Source organism: Petaurus breviceps, unplaced genomic scaffold (assembly GCF_028583685.1).
Source record: "Petaurus breviceps papuanus isolate PSGF00001 unplaced genomic scaffold, PetGlider_PUasm1.0 373, whole genome shotgun sequence".
NCBI lineage: Eukaryota > Metazoa > Chordata > Mammalia > Diprotodontia > Petauridae > Petaurus > Petaurus breviceps.
The window spans coordinates 815095-831713 of NW_027186299.1; the positions used below are offsets into that span (position 1 = coordinate 815095).

A 16619-nucleotide genomic window follows, 5' to 3' on the forward strand; every position below is an offset into this window, starting at 1 on the left:
ACATGTAACTGGGAAATAAGATATAAAGGCACTGGGACATAGAGATCCACTGTGCCCTACTGGAAAATCAGAGGGGGTATGGGGGAAGATATAGGAGAGAGCAGATTGGAGGAGGGGATATCCAGTGGGATCGCTATTTTGGGGTGGTGGGTAGAGGAAAAACTGGGAGAAAATTTGTAACTCAAAATCTTGTGGAAATGAAAGATGTAAACTAGAAGTTAATAAAGCATTTGATAAAGGGAAAAAAAGGGAACACAGTTTTGGCTTGTGGCAAGGATCCCCGGAATAGGAAGGTGATGTGTCCACTGCTACTTGACTTTCTCAGACTTTGGCTGGAGCAAGTGTATAGCTGTGGGTGTCGTTTAAAGCAGGACATTTATAAACTGGAAACAGTCCAGAGGAACTCAGTCCTTGAACTCATGTGATATGATGACAAATTAAAAGGATTGGGGATATTTCTCTTGGAGAAGAGGAGACTAGGGGGTGGGGATGTGAGGGCTGTCTTTCAAATAGTTGAGAGGTCATCAACTAGAGAAGGGAGTTGATTTTTTCCATTTGGCAGAACTGAAAGCAGTGGATAGATGTTGCCATTTTTGCAACATAGTAAGGTAGCTAAACTTATTCAGATCCACTAAACTTATTCAGATCCACAAGGCCCTGGCCCTTGTAAGTCAGCAATATAGAGAGTCAGTAGAATGTTAGCTATACCTGAGATTAAGCGACATGGCAATGACACACAGCATCAGAATTTGAACCCAGGTCCTTTGGTGACCAATCTGGTGTTTGCTCCATAATTTCTTGTCTTATATTTTCTTCTGGCAGTGGCCTATCTCCAGATTTCATCTAATGACAGCTTTCTACAATTCCAATGATTCCCAATAATTTCAATGTCCTTCTCAAAGATGGTTATATAAGTCAGGAAACCCTGCTGTCTTAAAAAGAAATCATTTAAAGTCCCTGTGATTTACACAAGCGATTTCAGAAACCAATACTTTCCACAGCCTAAGGAAGCAGCCCATGCAGCCCCTGTCATAGGGAATGATTTACACACCTGTTCTGGACCCACGAAAGCTGAGTGTATTACAGCACACCCCCTACCCTCTGCCCTTCCTGACATCCATCTGCTTGCTGGATTCAAAGTGCCCAGTGTTTGGAATCTGACACATGCAGGATTTGTCAAGAAAGGAGACTCAGGCCAGATCGATGGGGGTTTTCATCAAAAGGATTTAGCCTCATTTGGGAGAATTTTGCCCCCAAGTGATGGTGAATATCCACTGTCAACATGTCAATAAGAGTCCAGTTTCGTGTTCCAGCTGGCCCCTTTTATCCCAGGTGGAATGACAAGCATTCCCCCTGTCACCAGAGTTGAGGAAAGGTACCACCAGGCTTGGCTAACCAGGAATGCTTTTGTTGCAGAGATCAGATGCCCGACTACAAGCAGGGGCCTTCAGGAGGGTGACTATTCCCAAAGAGTGCATCCTTAGGACCCTAGACCCGCCCACACCTTATTCGGTCTCTACACCAACCTAGAATGCAGAGAATCCATTCCTGGAAACTCCCTGAAGCAGCTACACAGTTTGATAGAGGATATTTTTTAAATGCCAAAGATCACAGGCGGTATGCAAGGCACCATTTATTCTGAGGCGTCTCCAGGCTCCCCCCCCCCAACCCCGAGTTCAGGCTGACCACGATCTATGGCTCAGGGCCCTGGAGGGCTGCTGCATAAACACTGTTGGGGCAAACAAAAAAGGAGACGCACTGCAAAGCCTTCCTGGTTCCATCAATCACAGCGGAGCTTTTCTTTTTTGTTCTTCTTTGGGATAAACCAAGGGTCATAAATTATGATCCATGATTAACATGTGAGGATGTAAAGTGGTGACGATTTATAGGAAGGCGTTAACAGCACAGAGGAAGGGGGAGGGGCGGCACCTGTAGGAATAAGTTGGAAAGCACACGTTTGCTAAGCCAGGAACATCCATCAGCCCTTACCATGGAGACTCAACCTTCTGTAATGAGGGGCAGCAGCTTGGATTCCCAGATCTAGGAGGCTCCTGCACAGCCCTCCTTACCTTCAGGCTCATAGCCTTCTGTGAGCTAGAAATGGGGGGCCCCACATCCTGTTTCCTTGGTCTCTCTCCTCTGATGCTCCCCCCACCCAGCAGCCAAGCTCACTGCTCCTTCCAAAGGCCAGGTCTGGCTTGGTCCCTTTCCTACCCAAGAACCGTGGCTTCAATTCAATTTAATTGATTCAACAATCATTAATGAACTAATGAATAAGTCACCTTTGACACAAAAACCAAAAAAGGGCTGTCCCTGACCTCAAGGAACAGAAGGAGACCTGATCTCCAGGTAAGTCAGCACTTGGGCCATCCTGGCTTCCGCCATCTTGTTCAGACTCATCTCCAGTGACATAGATCTTGGAGCCAACCAGCCTGACACCCTGCTTCCCAGCCTGTCCTTTCTGCCCCACCTCCCTTTGGGTGGAGGCCCTCCACATCTTTACCTCTTGGAAAGCCTGCCTTCTTTCATGGGATCAGAGCTTCAGAAACAGAGGCAAACTTAGATTTATCAGGTTCCACCCCTTGATTTTACACATGAGAAAACAGGAAGATGTGAGTCGAGTGATTTGCCTAGGATCACCCAACTTCAGATTGGAGGCAGGACTCAAACCCAGGTCTCCCTGCTTCCAAGTCTGGTGTTCTAGCCACTACACCATGCTTACTAACTTTCAAGGGCCAACTTCAGGGCCTCCTTCTCTGGTCTTTCCCGATCCCCTTATTGGTTGGGATTGGTCTCCCTCAAGTTATCTCATATTCTCCTCTTGCCCCATGCCCCCCAGTGATGATGGAGAGAAGCTCCTTGAGGGGTGGGACTCTGTATCAGCAGCGCCAAGCTCAGTGCCTGGCATTGGGTGAATATCTTTAATTCTCCACCATTTCTTCCCCACCCCACCTTTCTCTGGCCCCGGATAACCCTGCCCTAGTTTCCTCTCATCACTTCTTTTCTGCTCTGCTGTGAGGGTCTCCTAGTTGGTCCCCCTAACCCCAGCCTCTCCCTCCAGTCCAGCCTTCACTCAGCTGCACATGGGATCTTCCCAAAGCTCAGGTCTGACCAGATCTACCTCCTGCTGAAGAATCACCCGTGGCTCCCTATGTCCCCAAGTCCAAAGAGACGCTCTTCAGTCTTCCATATAAGTGTATCTTCCCAGGGTGACTGCACATTACTCCTCCCTGCACAATGGTGGGCTCCCTGGCCCTTGTCTCTATCACCTGTTTGCTGTGCCTGGAATTCCGTCCCTCTTTACTTCTGCCTCTGAGAATCTCTGGCTTCTTTCAAATCACAGCTCCAAGCAGCACACCCCACTGAAGCCTTATAAGGTCCCTTAGTTGTTAAGCCCACCCCCACCTCAGCTGACATGGCTTTGTATGTATTTTTATTTACTTTTCTGTGTGTATGCTCATAGAATAAAACCTCCCTGAGAATAGGACTGGCTGCTTCCCTTTTTTGCCCCCTTTCATTGTAGCCATATCACCTGGGGCTCATTGAATTGGATTCCGTGAGCGGCCTGGGCTTGTACTCCCTTGGAGAGCCTTCTTGAGCCCACCCTATGAGGGAACGTTGGAGAGAAATGATGTTACGACTCTCCCAATCTGCTCCAATTCCTAAAACAAACATCTGAGATGATTGCTAGGCTGAGGAAGGAAGGAGACATTCAAACAAAATGGCAGAATTTGAACACCCCAATGGACTCAAATCTGTGGGTCGTTAGTGGAAAGTGGAGCCTTCTTCTCCAAGGTCAGATGACAAGAGGAGGGGGAGGGGAGCTCATTCCATAGCATTGGGGAACCTGAGGGCTCCTGCAGAGGACTTGCCTCTGAAATGCCTTCCCCCAGTTCAATTATGTTCCTTCAATTCAGCTCAATTATATTCCATCATTTACTTCAAAAGGAATGTGTGACATTATTTGCTCTTTGAAAAACAAAAGTCCAAGATGCCAAACACATTTAAGTGCTCCCCTTGCCCCTGGCCCTTCCAGAAACACTGACTGAGCCCAGAGAGTGGGGGGGTCTTTCACGAATTCTTTCAGCTTTTTTTTTATCTTGGTTGCCAGTGTCCCTCAGAGAAAGGCGATCTCCACTGCCAAAAAGCTAATGTTGGAGCTTTTCCTCACTCCCAGACTCCCTCCACCCCTTGCTAAAGTACTGACTCAAACAAGTCTTTGAGCTCGGGTGGGTGGCCCTGATTCAACCTGACAGTCCTGACCTTGGTGACAAACGAAGAGGGCGCCAGAGCTGAAGCTAAACCATTCAGCTTGGCGTAATCGCAGTTGGGAGTCGAAGGATCATGGGGCCTCAGAGGCAGCTGCCTGAGTACCCTCAATTTACAGAGGAGGAACCTGAGTCTCAGGGACTTGTCCTCAGCCACACAGGTGGTAGGCGTCAGAGGTGGGATTTGAACCTGGGTCTTCTCTCTCCAGGGCCAGATATTTTGCCCCTGTCCTACCACTGCGTCCAGGACTCAGAGCTGAGTCCCTGGATGGAGATCTACCCAATGTCACACAGCTCCCAAGTCTCAAAGATGGGACTGGAACAACCTTCCCCATTCCTGGCATTTACTGCCTGTGTGATATTGAGCAAGGCCCTTTCTCAATTGGGCCAATTTTCCTCCTTTTTAAATTGAGGGGAAGAAATCTAGAGTTCTTCTGAAGCCAAAGCCTCTTGCAATCAGAAATCAGATTTAGAAGGTGACAAAATTTAGACACTTCTGCATCAATCAAGCCTGTTATAGTCCTGTTTATATGGACTTTGTTGTTATTCTTTCTAATAAAAATAGGAGTGAGTCTAGTGTGGATGAAAGAGCTCTATGTTTAGGCTAAAAAGGTCTGAGTCCAAAATTTAGGTCTGTTAGTTGTGTGACCTTGGGTGAGCCATTTCCCCTTCTCTCATCTTCATTTCCTTCTCTTTTAAATAGGAATAATTCTACTTGCTCTGCGCTCTTACAGGGTGGCTGTGAGGGATGAAATTTATAAATATAAAAATGGTCTATTCATTGAGAGCTGTTTTTAGAAGCTGCTTACCCGGTGCCCACGAAACAGGAAAAAAACGACACATGCAGAAACAACTTCCTAATGTCCTATTAAAAGTCCAAAGGCTCTTAGTGTCTTTGCCCCCTAAGATGCTGCTTTATTTTGCACATGTTTTGTGCACACAGAGATAGCGCCGTGCAGTGACAAGAGGCCAGCTTCGGAGTCAGGAAGACCTAGATTCAAGCTCTGCCCCAGACATATCCTGGCTGTGGGACGCCGGGCAAGCGGCTGCAAGAGGCAGAAAACACGCTGGCCCCTGTTGGCGTGTGGCAGCTCCTCACAAAGGGAGTTCCTGATCACAGATCTAGTAAGATAATAACTAACAGCTGTTAATACCACCACCACTACTAAGCGAGTTAGCTAGCTAGCATGTATGTGGCACTTTATAGTTTACAAAGAGCTTTCTCTATCTTAACTCATTGGATCAAGCCCCCACCGATGCGTTCCCTTTATTTGTTCAGGGGCCAGTGACTCGCACCCCAGATACATTTACTTAAAAAGGATACCAAGAATATAAAAAGATTTTCCTTCATTACATCCAGAGTACACTATACTCTGTCATATATCAGCTCAGTCTCCGGGGAAGTAGGCTTAACACTAAGGTCAGTTTCTACGTAGCACTGGTCTCACCAAGTTCTCATCCAAAGTCAGTCTCTCTGCTGGATGAGTCCTCATTTCAACTTTTGCTGGTATGGGTCCAGAAGCTGCCTCAGAAGATCACTCCTTGCTCTGTAGGGCATCAATTCTGGGCTGGCTGCAACCCCTAAGACAGTCTCTGACTCCCAGATTCCTGTGGCTAGTATTCCTGACCCTTTTACACTCTCAAGGTCAGCGACTCCACTCCCTTAACCAGCCACCACGAATAAACAGTCATCAAAATCCCCAGAATCAATGAGGCAGAGACAGCCATAGCTAAAGCTGGCTGGTCTCTTTGGGTACCCCTGCATCCAACCAATATGTGGTTAGCTGACCAGAGATAGTTACAGAATGTCCAAGGCTACCCAGTTTGTCTCTCCAAACCACTCCCCTTACATGTCACTGTATTTTTCCCAGAAGCTGGCTTCCTAGGATTTCCACATGGAGAGACAGCATCCCAAGGGTTTTGCCCATGTTCCAGACCCTATTGCATATATGAATGTGGGTTTGTCTTTGTATCTGGAAGAACAATCCAAGATATTCTACAAAAAGGGCTGCTTGGGCATGCCCTGAGGACCATTATATGCCAGCCAGAGCGGCGCAACATCATGGGAGAGAGGAAGAGAACCCAGTCCAGGACATTACTGTGCTTTTCAGAACATTGCAATATCCACACTTACAAAAAGAAACATGGTACTCTCTTTTTAAAATGTCAGAATGCAATAAAATGTGACTAGAGACCATGATTAGTTAGAGATTGACAAAGGAATCAGTAAAGACAGGAAGAGATACATGATAACTTCTGAAACAAAGAGAAATACTTAATAATGTATATATTTTACATTACTTTGAAAATGAAAGAAAATAAAATGAACAAGGACAGGGAGGACCAGCTTAACTGGAGAGAGACAAACGTCATCTAAGTGGCCTGCAAACAAATAAAGTAATAAAGCAAAAACTCAATATTGGCTCATTAGATGTTGCATTAACCAATAATCTACCATCTTACACAAAAAAAGAATTGAAGAAAAGACAATTGGGATCCAGACAATTGAAATGGGAGTATCACTGCAAAAATTATAGTATGATTAAAAATAGCAACATATATATGTGTATATACATACATATATATAGCATTTGAAAAATTGAAAAGGACTTTTAAGTGTCTTGGAATGGAAGAGAAGTCAAGCCAACATCAAAATATAAATCTTTCTGGTTCTTTCTTTCTCCCCCAATTTTGAAATTTAAATTTTGTTCATCAAGGTGATGTTCCCTGACTATAGGCTGGCTTCCACTGAATGCAGACACACAGAGGATCCATGACCCTGGGGACAGGTCAGAGCTCTCTCTCATCTCTGACCGTCTATGTTTTATGTTCTAAGACCCCTCCAAACTCTGATGTTCTATGATCAGAGTTCTAAAGCTTATATATCTATGTTCTGAATAGGTCAGTGGCTAATACTGGATTCCTGCTTTTTTTCTTGAACATGTTTGCAGACCACTCACATGACATTTTTTCTCTTCAATTAAACTAATTTCCCTTGTCCTTACTCATTTTATTGCCTGGCATTTTCAAGATCATTGAAAATATATGCATCCTTAAGTGTTTTCAGAGCCTTAGTCCGGTTTCAGTTCATTTTTTCTGAAGATCAGATCGCTTCTAGCCCCATGGGCCCTGGCCTGACCACAGCTGTTTGCAGATGAGGAGGAGGCATCCTCATTCTCATGGAAGACTCAAGTCTGAGGAATCCAGGCTGGGCTGGCAGGATGTCTGGGCCCATGAGGCTGAAACCTTCTTCTCAGCCATTGGCAATGACAAGCAAGGGAAAGAACAAGAATCTAGTCAGTTGTTGAACTTACTTTCAAAATCCAGGAAAAAATGTGGGTAGTTTTCAATTTCCCTGGTTAGGACCTTAAGAAGATTGCCCATTCCAGGAAACCTGGGGGATGCAATAAAGAGGCAAATGGTTATAAAGGCAAAAGAAAACGAAAAGAATGATTCAAAGGCTCAACACATCTGGTCAAACTTCAGTAAAACCCACTAAGGGTCAATCTGATGGCCTTTGTGAGGGCAGGGGGTGAGGGCTATCTCTCCTTGTGCCTAGAGCAGGACTCTGCATACAGTATGTGCTTAATAAATATTTGATGCATAGAGTAAAGGCTAATGGAGATGCTACAGAGTTACCATTATCATGTCGAGAGAGGCTATGACTTGTTGGCTCACCAAAACAGGCTCTGGAAAGTTCCTTTCTCTGTTACAGAAAGGGGCTACCTAAGGACCTCTGGCCTGAAGGGACATTTGGGTCTTCTAAAAAAGAAATAGGGAAAAGTCCTTTCTGCCTTTGCATTTTCATTCCTTTGCCCACTTCCTTTAAGGAAATTCATCCCAGCAGAACATATGAAGGACTCAAGGCATCCAGGAAGGGGAGAGTTTACATTTCTTTCTAACCTCCTGTGTTCAGTCACTCTTAGCTCTGACATTCTATGTCCCGAAGACACCCTCAGCACTTACTGACCTCAGTCTGTTTTGTGTTCTAAGGCCCCTCTGAGCACTGGCATTCTAGACTGGATGTTCTAAGACCCATACAAGTTCTGGCACTCTAGAGTGGATATACCAAGGCCCCTCCAAGTTTTGGCATTCTAGAGCGTTATGTTCTTAAGTCTGTCCTGGCTTTGGCATTCTAGACTGAATGTTCTAAGGCCCTTCCAAACTCTGGAATTCTAGACTGGATGTTCTAAAGTCCCTCTCAGTTCAGACTTTCCAGGTCTTCTGGGATCTTCTAGCTCCAACATTCAGTGCTTCTCTGATTCTATTCTTTCCAATGTGAAAATCTTATTTGCTAAAATTTTCAGTATAAATATCGGGGACAGAATTGGCTCCTTCTATCCCCCAAGAATCCTCTATGTTTGGAGGAACAGTGTTTTATGGGTGGAGCATGGGCCTTTTAAGGACACGCCCAATGCCCTAGGAGATGCACTGAACTGAGGCCTCAGTCCACCCATCATAGAATGATCGTTTTACCATTTTGTAGCAGCCCCAACTGCCCCACACTGATAGAAACCACCCTGACCTTTTCTACAGGGCCGTATGGTGAGCGAAGTGCTTTATGTTCTCTCTCTCCTTTGAGCTTTATCAGGGCTCCATGAAGTCAGGCACACAGCTGTTCTCATATCCCATCCAGCAGAGGACGAGCCTGACCATGTGAGACAGCAGGTGACTGGACCACAACCACCCAAGGGTCAAGGAAGGCTTTGAAGCCGGGTCTTCCTGCCTCAAGTCCATGGACTGCCATAGACTAAAAACCAGAGCTCAATGGCTAGGATTTCTAGAAAGCTGCTCTTTGGGGCTAGCAAAGCACTTTATTCAGGGTTGCTTTGTTCTTCAGTCATTTCAGTCATGTTCAACTCATCATGACCCTTTGGGGACTTGTCTTGGCAAAGATGCTGGACTGGTTTGCCATTTCCTTCCCTAGCTCATTTTATAGATGAAGAAACTGGGGCAGAGAAGGTTAAGTGACTTGCCCATGGTCATATAGATAGTAAGTATCTGAGGGTGGATTTGAATTCAGATCTCCCTGATTCCACAGCTGGTACTTTATCCATCAAGCCACCTAACATCAATTAAGCTCTGCTGCTCACTGCCAAGTACCTGGGGCTCCAGACAGATGAGGACTACTTGGCTTCTCCTGCACAATTCTCTATGATTCTCTGTCCCTTTGCCCACGCTGGTGCTTCTGCCTGTCACCCCTGCACTTCATCTCTCCCTGGTGCTTCTGCCCATCCTCAAAGCCACAACAGGTGGTATTCCTTTCAGCAAGGCTTTTTCTGATCCCCTGTGGAATTCCTTCCTCCACCTTCTGACTTCCATGAGCAGCCTCCTCATCTTATTTGTGATTGAACAAGTTAGTGAACTATAGAATACTTTACATGCCTCAAAACCTTATGATTATCGTTATTATGCATAAGTCTTGTCCACTGAACTGCATTTTATATCAGTGTCCCTCCACTGAGTCCTGGTGGCCCCTGGTGTGGAAGTGACCCTGGAATCTTGAAGGCTGTGCCAGAGGCATGAACTCAGAGCATCCTACAAGCCTGAAAGTCTTGGAGCATTGTTCCAGACAGAGACTGAGTATGCTCATGAACAGCAGCCGAGTTAATTACAGGAAGCTCAACATCAGCATCCCCAGCCCGCTGGCCACTCAGTAAGGAATTCTTTGATTGTGGAAACCCAGGAAGGAAAAAAATAGAGCACATGAGTGACCCTCAGTCCTTTGCTGCCCCCTTCTGATTCTGCAGGGATGGTGGCATAGGGGTGGCAAAGAGTACTGGGAGGGCTAAGACCAGTCGTAAACTTTCATTTGGCTCTTGGTCTTCGAAATGGGAGAGCCCCATCCAGTGAGTGGACACAGCTGAGGAAGCTGCACCCTATCAAAGGCCTCTGATTTGATGTTTTAGCTTTCCCTACAGACTTCACACTTCTAAAAGGTATGGGCCACCTGTGCCTCCCAGGACACAATAGCCAATGATTATTATTATTTAAAATCAGTCGGCAGCCTTCACTAGGAAGGACATGAACAAGCATTTTTGGTATTTATTACATATGTGCATTATTCTCTTAACTAATGATTCTATTTATTAAAGCCTACTAGTACCAATTATGTGCTAGGTTCTGTGCTAAGGGCTTTATAAATATCATCTCATTTGGCACTCCCGGCAACTTGTGAGGCAGATGATATTATTCTCATTCTACAGTCCAGGAAACTGAGGCTGATACATCTAAGTGTTTGAGACAGGATTTGAACACAGGTCTCCTTTACTCCAAACCTTCTGTGTCCCTCACCTGACAACTAGCCAGTCAATAGATTCATGCTCCACATTTTGTACTGGGACCCATAGAGTAGCAAAAGAACTAGAAAAAGGACCTCGGAATGCTGGGTAAGACTCCCCAGAAGACTTACTTGGGGATGAGGTGGGGAGGGGAATAAGCATTTATGTAGTGCCGACTATCTGCAGGCACTGTGCTTAGCACTTTACAAATATTATCTCATATGATCTTCACAATCTTACGAGGAAGGCGCTGTTAAGGAAACTGAGGCAGGCAGAGCTAAAGTGACTTGTCCAGGGTCACACAAGTGTCTGAGGCCAAATCTGAGCTTGAGTCTTCCTGATGGCAGGCCCAGTGCTCTAACCACTGCACCACATAGCTACTTCTAAGGCTCATTCTGTGCCAGGGGACTAAAAATAAAGACAACCCTGCCCTCAAGAACCTTAAACTTTATAGACAACCTCCCTGCCCTGTGGGCAGTTCCCACTGTGTATGAAGACAAAGAGGTCTGGAGCATGACCTTGGGCTCTGTTCTTCTCCCATTTCCTCCTCCATCAAGGCAGAAGACCAGGCTCTGTCCAAGGTCCTGACTCTCTCCCCATCTGCCTGCCTGGAATGCCCTCCCTCCTCACATTCCCGCCATTCAGTCACAGACTTCCTCTAAGCCCTCCCTTCTATGAGGAGTCCTTCTTGATCCCTCAACAGTTAGCGCCCTCCCTCCCAAAAAGCCCTGTATTTACCTCTTTGTGTTTCCATTTATTCTCTCTATACTTGTCCCCTATGTACTTAAATGCAGAGTATCCCTGTCTCCACTATTAAGATGTAATCTTGCAATTGTTTTCTTCTTTGTGTCTGTGACTCGAGTGCCTGGTACACTGCCTGTCCCATGGAAGGTGGTTAACAGATGCTTGTGTGTTGCTTGACTGACCCTCTGGCTTTTGGGGACTCACACAGTCAGAGGCAGGGTGGCTCTGTGTATGGAGTGCTGGCCTTGGAGCAGTCTTGTCTCACCAAATAGAACAGAGAGAATATAGTCAAGCTATGGTAACTTCTCTGGGCCTCAGCATCCTCCTCCATGGAATGGACATCTTCAGAGCCATGGCGCCCACCTCTCGGGGCTATCATCAGGCTCAAGCAAGGTCCGGTAGGTAGCGCTTGGCACAGGGTACCCCCTGATCTGCTAGAAATGTCAGTTAACGTTCTTACTGACCTTACTTGGCTGCTGTGAGGCTTCAATGAGATGTAAAGCAGTTGGGGAAAGCAACTATTATGGAGAGTTGGAATAACCATACAAACTAGAATTGGAGGGTGGCCTCCTCAGTGCCCAGCCCCTCCTCTCACTGAGGCTCACAGCCACACATGTGTGCGCTCCAATAGGGCAGTTTGTGAAGTCTCTGACTCAGTCAGTCTGACACAGACTGGAGTCATCAGGGAAGGAGGCTCATAGGCCTTGGGCTGGAGGGGATCTTGGGCATCACCTAGCCTGATCCTTTCAACTTACCAGTAAGGAAAGTGAGGTCAGGGTCTGGGGGGGCATGACTTTTTTTACAATCACACAGGAGTTAAGTGGAAGAATCAGGTTTTGAATCTGGGTCCTCTGCCTCTAAATTGAGAGCTCTTGGCATGAGCTTTTCTTGCCTCCTGGTGTGGTAAGGTACTTTGTAAACCTTTAAGAGTGTGTGTGTGTGTGTGTGTGTGTGTGTGTGTGTGCTGATCACTCTCACCATCACCATCTTCATCATCACCAATGCCTTCATTATCATTAGCACTCACTCCTCCAACTCCTCCTGAGACTCCATACCCTTCACATGGACATTTTGGTGCAAAGGGTCTCCACTGAACGTTTATGTACCTGTCCCTTGGCTCAGCCATCAAAGAAACTGAAATAGGGTGGTAATCTTAAGGAAATGAAAGGCTGTATGAAAGAACTGTCTGTGGAAATGGAGGAGGGGGGAAGGAGGAAATAAATGCTTATTAAATACCTACTATGTGTGCGGTTCTATGCTAAGGGCTTTAAAAATATTCTCTCATCAATTCCTGAGAAGACTTTTATTTTTGAAAGGAGATGGAGAGCTGTTTGGGGAGGCTGGTCTTTGCATCTGTGTCTGATTTGGAAAATAAACTTGAGACAGGAAGCTGATCTGTTTTCTCAGAGCCTAAAGTAGCAATGGGAGCAGTGAGGAATTGGTTCAAAGCTTTGACCCTGGAATTTATCTATGGATAAAATATATTTATTACAAACCAAACCAAAGGGCAAAGGCAGTGCATGCTCTTATGTCATGGATTTAGGCCTCCTCATATATGGTTCTCAAAATCACGCAGCCACTAAAGCCAACAGAAGTCCTTGGGGCCCAAAAGATGCCTTTGGCCTTTGTCTCATGATATGGATGCCATGGCCAAGGGATTTATTACCAAGTGGGTCAGCCTACAAGCATGATCATGATTAGAGGTCTGGGTGGCTTATTCTGGGGCCAGAAGACCCTGAATCCTGTCTGCTACATAATATCTATGTGATCTGGGACAGAAGCAGCTAGGTGCCACAGTGGATAGAGCCTGGTGTGGGAGGAGGCAGGAAGACCTGAGTTCAAATTTAGTCTCAGACACTTACTAGCTGTGTGATCCTGGGCAAGTCACTTCACTCTGTTTACCTCAGTTGCCCCATCTGTAAAATGAACTGGAGAAGGAGACGGCCAACCATTCCAGTATCTTTGCCAAGAAAATCCCCAATGGTTTCATGAAGAGTCAGACATGACTGAAATGAATGAACAACAACAAAGACTTTGGCCAAACCCCCTGACCTCTCTGGCCTCAACCTCCCCATCTGTAGAATGAAATGTCCTCGCAGACAGGCTGCCTTCTGCTCGGAATCCACGAGCTGAGAGTCCCAGCTTGTATTCCCATAGTGACTCAGGAATGACAACATTTTTCTTCACAAAAGCCCTGGGAGGTGGTTATCAGAGGAGGACCTGGCTGACAGAATGCAGCAGTGATCACATAGCCATGGAGGGCTAGGGGGAGGGCACTGGATCTGACCCCAGGCCCACACTCTAACAATTATACCACTCTGTCTCAAGGCTGCATTTGAACCCATGACAAATCTAAGGCCATGGTGTCTTATATAAATGGGATGATGATGATGATGATGATGAAAATCATCATCGTTACAAAGCCTTGGGGGGACGGGTGTGGAGTCAGGAACAACTGAGATCAAAGCCAGCCTCAGATGCCTACTAGCTGTGGGCCCCTGGACAAGGCATTTGGTTTCTGCCTGCCTCAGTCTGCTTCTGTATAGAATGGGGATAATAATGGCCCTCCCCCCCTTGTGAAAATCACCTGAGATAATGTATGCACTATGCTTTACATACCTTAAAGACACACAGATGTGTGTGCTTATGTATATATATACACATCTATTATATGCATGTCTACCCTATAAATATGTGTATATTTGCATATATACACACATTTTGTTATCGATATATACACATACATATGTATTTGTGCATGCATGTATGTGTGTATATACATATACATATAGAAACATATCCCTTTATATCTCCCTCTGCCTCTTCCTCTCCCTCTGCCCCTATCCATGCATCTCATCACTGCTGTGTACTTCCCCTTGGCTGTGTCCAGATGCTGTTCAAGCCCCTCCTACATCTGGGCATCACAGGCTGATGGGCAGCCCTCCCCAGACGTAGCCCAAGGGCACGTCAGCCCATCTTCGAGTATCCCATTGCTCACCTGCACTTAGCCCCACAAGACTCCTGGGGAAGGGGGGCACTAATCTCCACTGTCATTTATCACACCCAGCCCCTTCAGGACAAATACAGGTCACATCCTGTTCATGACAAGATGCTCTGGGTCCCTCAGGTCCTCGAATCAATCTCCAAAGAACCCTGCATTGTTCAATGATAGAAGCTGGGCCACACCCCTCTCCATCCTCCAGGTGCACACACAAGTAGACGCTGTCTGCTTGCTTGGACACCTTTGCCATACCCCACACTGGATTTCCTGTGCCAGAGACATTTAAAACTCCCAGATCAGCTGGGAGAGGTTTGCACATTCAACCTGGCTTCAGCTAGAGAGGGATTTGGCTGGGCAGAGAGGCCTCACTGCTGCCAGCTGGGACCCTGGGCCACAGATTCTAAGCATCCTTGACTTAGGGCATGTGCACAGTATTGATGGAAAAGCTTGGGGCAGAGAGGAGGAAAACCTGCAAAATTTCCATAGGGCAAAAGATCCCCTAAGCTCCTTTCCACAGGGGCTTCATGGGGTCCAGAACTAGAAGGAACCATAGGGTGCCAATGTCCTCATTTTAGAGGGAAAGGGGCTTCCCAGTATCCCACCCAAGTACTAAGGGACAGAGGCTAGACAAGAAACAAGGTCTGCTAGCAGCGGGCTGGGTAAGATATCATGGGGAGAACAGACTGTTCCACTCTGGGGGTCTGGGAGGAATCAAAGCCAGAGTGGCTCCCACTGCCCTATGTCCAGGGACCTAGCAGGGTCTTTGCTCATTAGCTGCACAGGGAACTTTCTCTCTTGCCCTTCCCCTCCCCATTCCAAGCATGTGAAAAGAAGTCATAGAGCCAGCAAGGCAGGCTCTGTGGAAGGAAGCCTCATTCAGCCAGAGGCTCCTGGCTGGGTTATTTTGGGCTCCTGCGACCCCCTCTCTGGGCCTCAGTGGCTCCATGTGCACAAAGGGAAGCCTCGACTATATTAACTGAAGGTGCATCCCTGCCTTGGGAAGGTTCCTGCCAGTGCTGATCTGCATCCAGAGCCTCCCTCCCTTCTCCCCCCACCCCCACCCAACACTGACATCCTCTGGTCTCTGGTCTTGCCCAGATGCACCTTCAGAGACCCTTCTCTCTTTGCCCTGTGAAATCACTGACAACCATCAGCTCTGTGAAGTCCCATTATGTGGTCCTCTTTCAGGAACCACTGACAGCATCATCTAGCACACCACCTTCCAGCCCAGGGTCCTATCTCACACCTGCCAGGCTGAGGACTGTGGCCCCCTTGCCCCGTCAGATCCCAGGTCCTAATGCCCACATTCTGTCCTCCCAATCCAAGTCCCAGGGAAAGCTGGATCACAGGAAGCAACCAGAGAGTCCAGTTTGCACAAGCCCAATGCCTGGTTATCTTTGATAGACCATGGTCAGTGGGCCAGAGGGGGTGGGATAGCGTTTATAGCCTCCCCCCAAATAAAATCATAGGAACTGGAGTGATATTTTCTAGGGGGAAAAAGCCAACAGCATTTCTATCAGATCGAGGAAAATGAAACAATGGAATCAAGGCCCCAGTTCAGGTGAGACTAAGGTGGAGGAGGAGTTCATGGTTTATGAGGAGATTCACAAAGCCCCTTCTTCATGAAAATGACGGGACAGGCTACAGCAATCAGCCAATCAACATTGATTAAGGGCCTACTCTGTGGCAGACGCCATGCCAAGTGCTGGGGCCCAGCAGGCCTCCCTGGGTGATGTAAGAGGCCGGACAGACACCCCCCTCCAGCTTTGTCACTGTGGGTGACTCAGGCCTCAGCTTCCTCTCGGGTTAATAGGAGACATTTAGCCTCAATGACCTCAAAAGGCTTTTCCAGCTCTGAGATCCATGATGTTCAGAGAATGCCTGAGGCCCAGAGACGGGGCAAGGGCTCATGCAAGGCTGGGGCCAAAGCACTGGTTACATAGACATTGGTGGAATGAACCTTTGAGCTTATCTGTCCAGCCCCCTCATTCTACACTTAAGAAAACGGAGGCCTTAGGAGGTTAAGTGACTCGTTCAAGGTCATACAAGCAAGAGCTCTCAGAGGCAGAACTCACACTGGGCTCTTAGACTTTTCATTCAGGTTCAGACAGGGACCTAGAAGGCAGACTGAAGGGTGAAGAAGGCAGATTCTGGTGTGGTCATCGGCTTTGTCTGCCAGGTGCTGGGGTTGGGGGAGTGGGGAAATAAGAAAAAAGCAGAAAGGGCCCCTGCCCTCAAGAAGCTTATAGTCTAAAGGAAGGAAGAGAGGGAGGGAGGAAGGAAGAAAAGAAAGAAGTGAGGGAGGAAAAAAGAAAAGAAATAAGG

General features: G+C 46.9%; 1 protein-coding gene across 2 annotated transcripts in view; it reads right to left on the minus strand.

Annotated features, from left to right (window-relative positions):
- CYRIA (CYFIP related Rac1 interactor A) overlaps positions 1–16619 on the minus strand; it is a 60764-nt gene that overhangs the window by 26275 nt on the left and 17870 nt on the right. For both annotated transcript variants that reach the window (XM_069099330.1, XM_069099331.1), the window contains one exon: positions 7583–7662. In XM_069099330.1, coding sequence (XP_068955431.1) covers positions 7583–7652 — 70 coding nt within the window. In that variant the 5' untranslated portion in view covers positions 7653–7662. The remainder of the gene's footprint in view (positions 1–7582; positions 7663–16619) is intronic.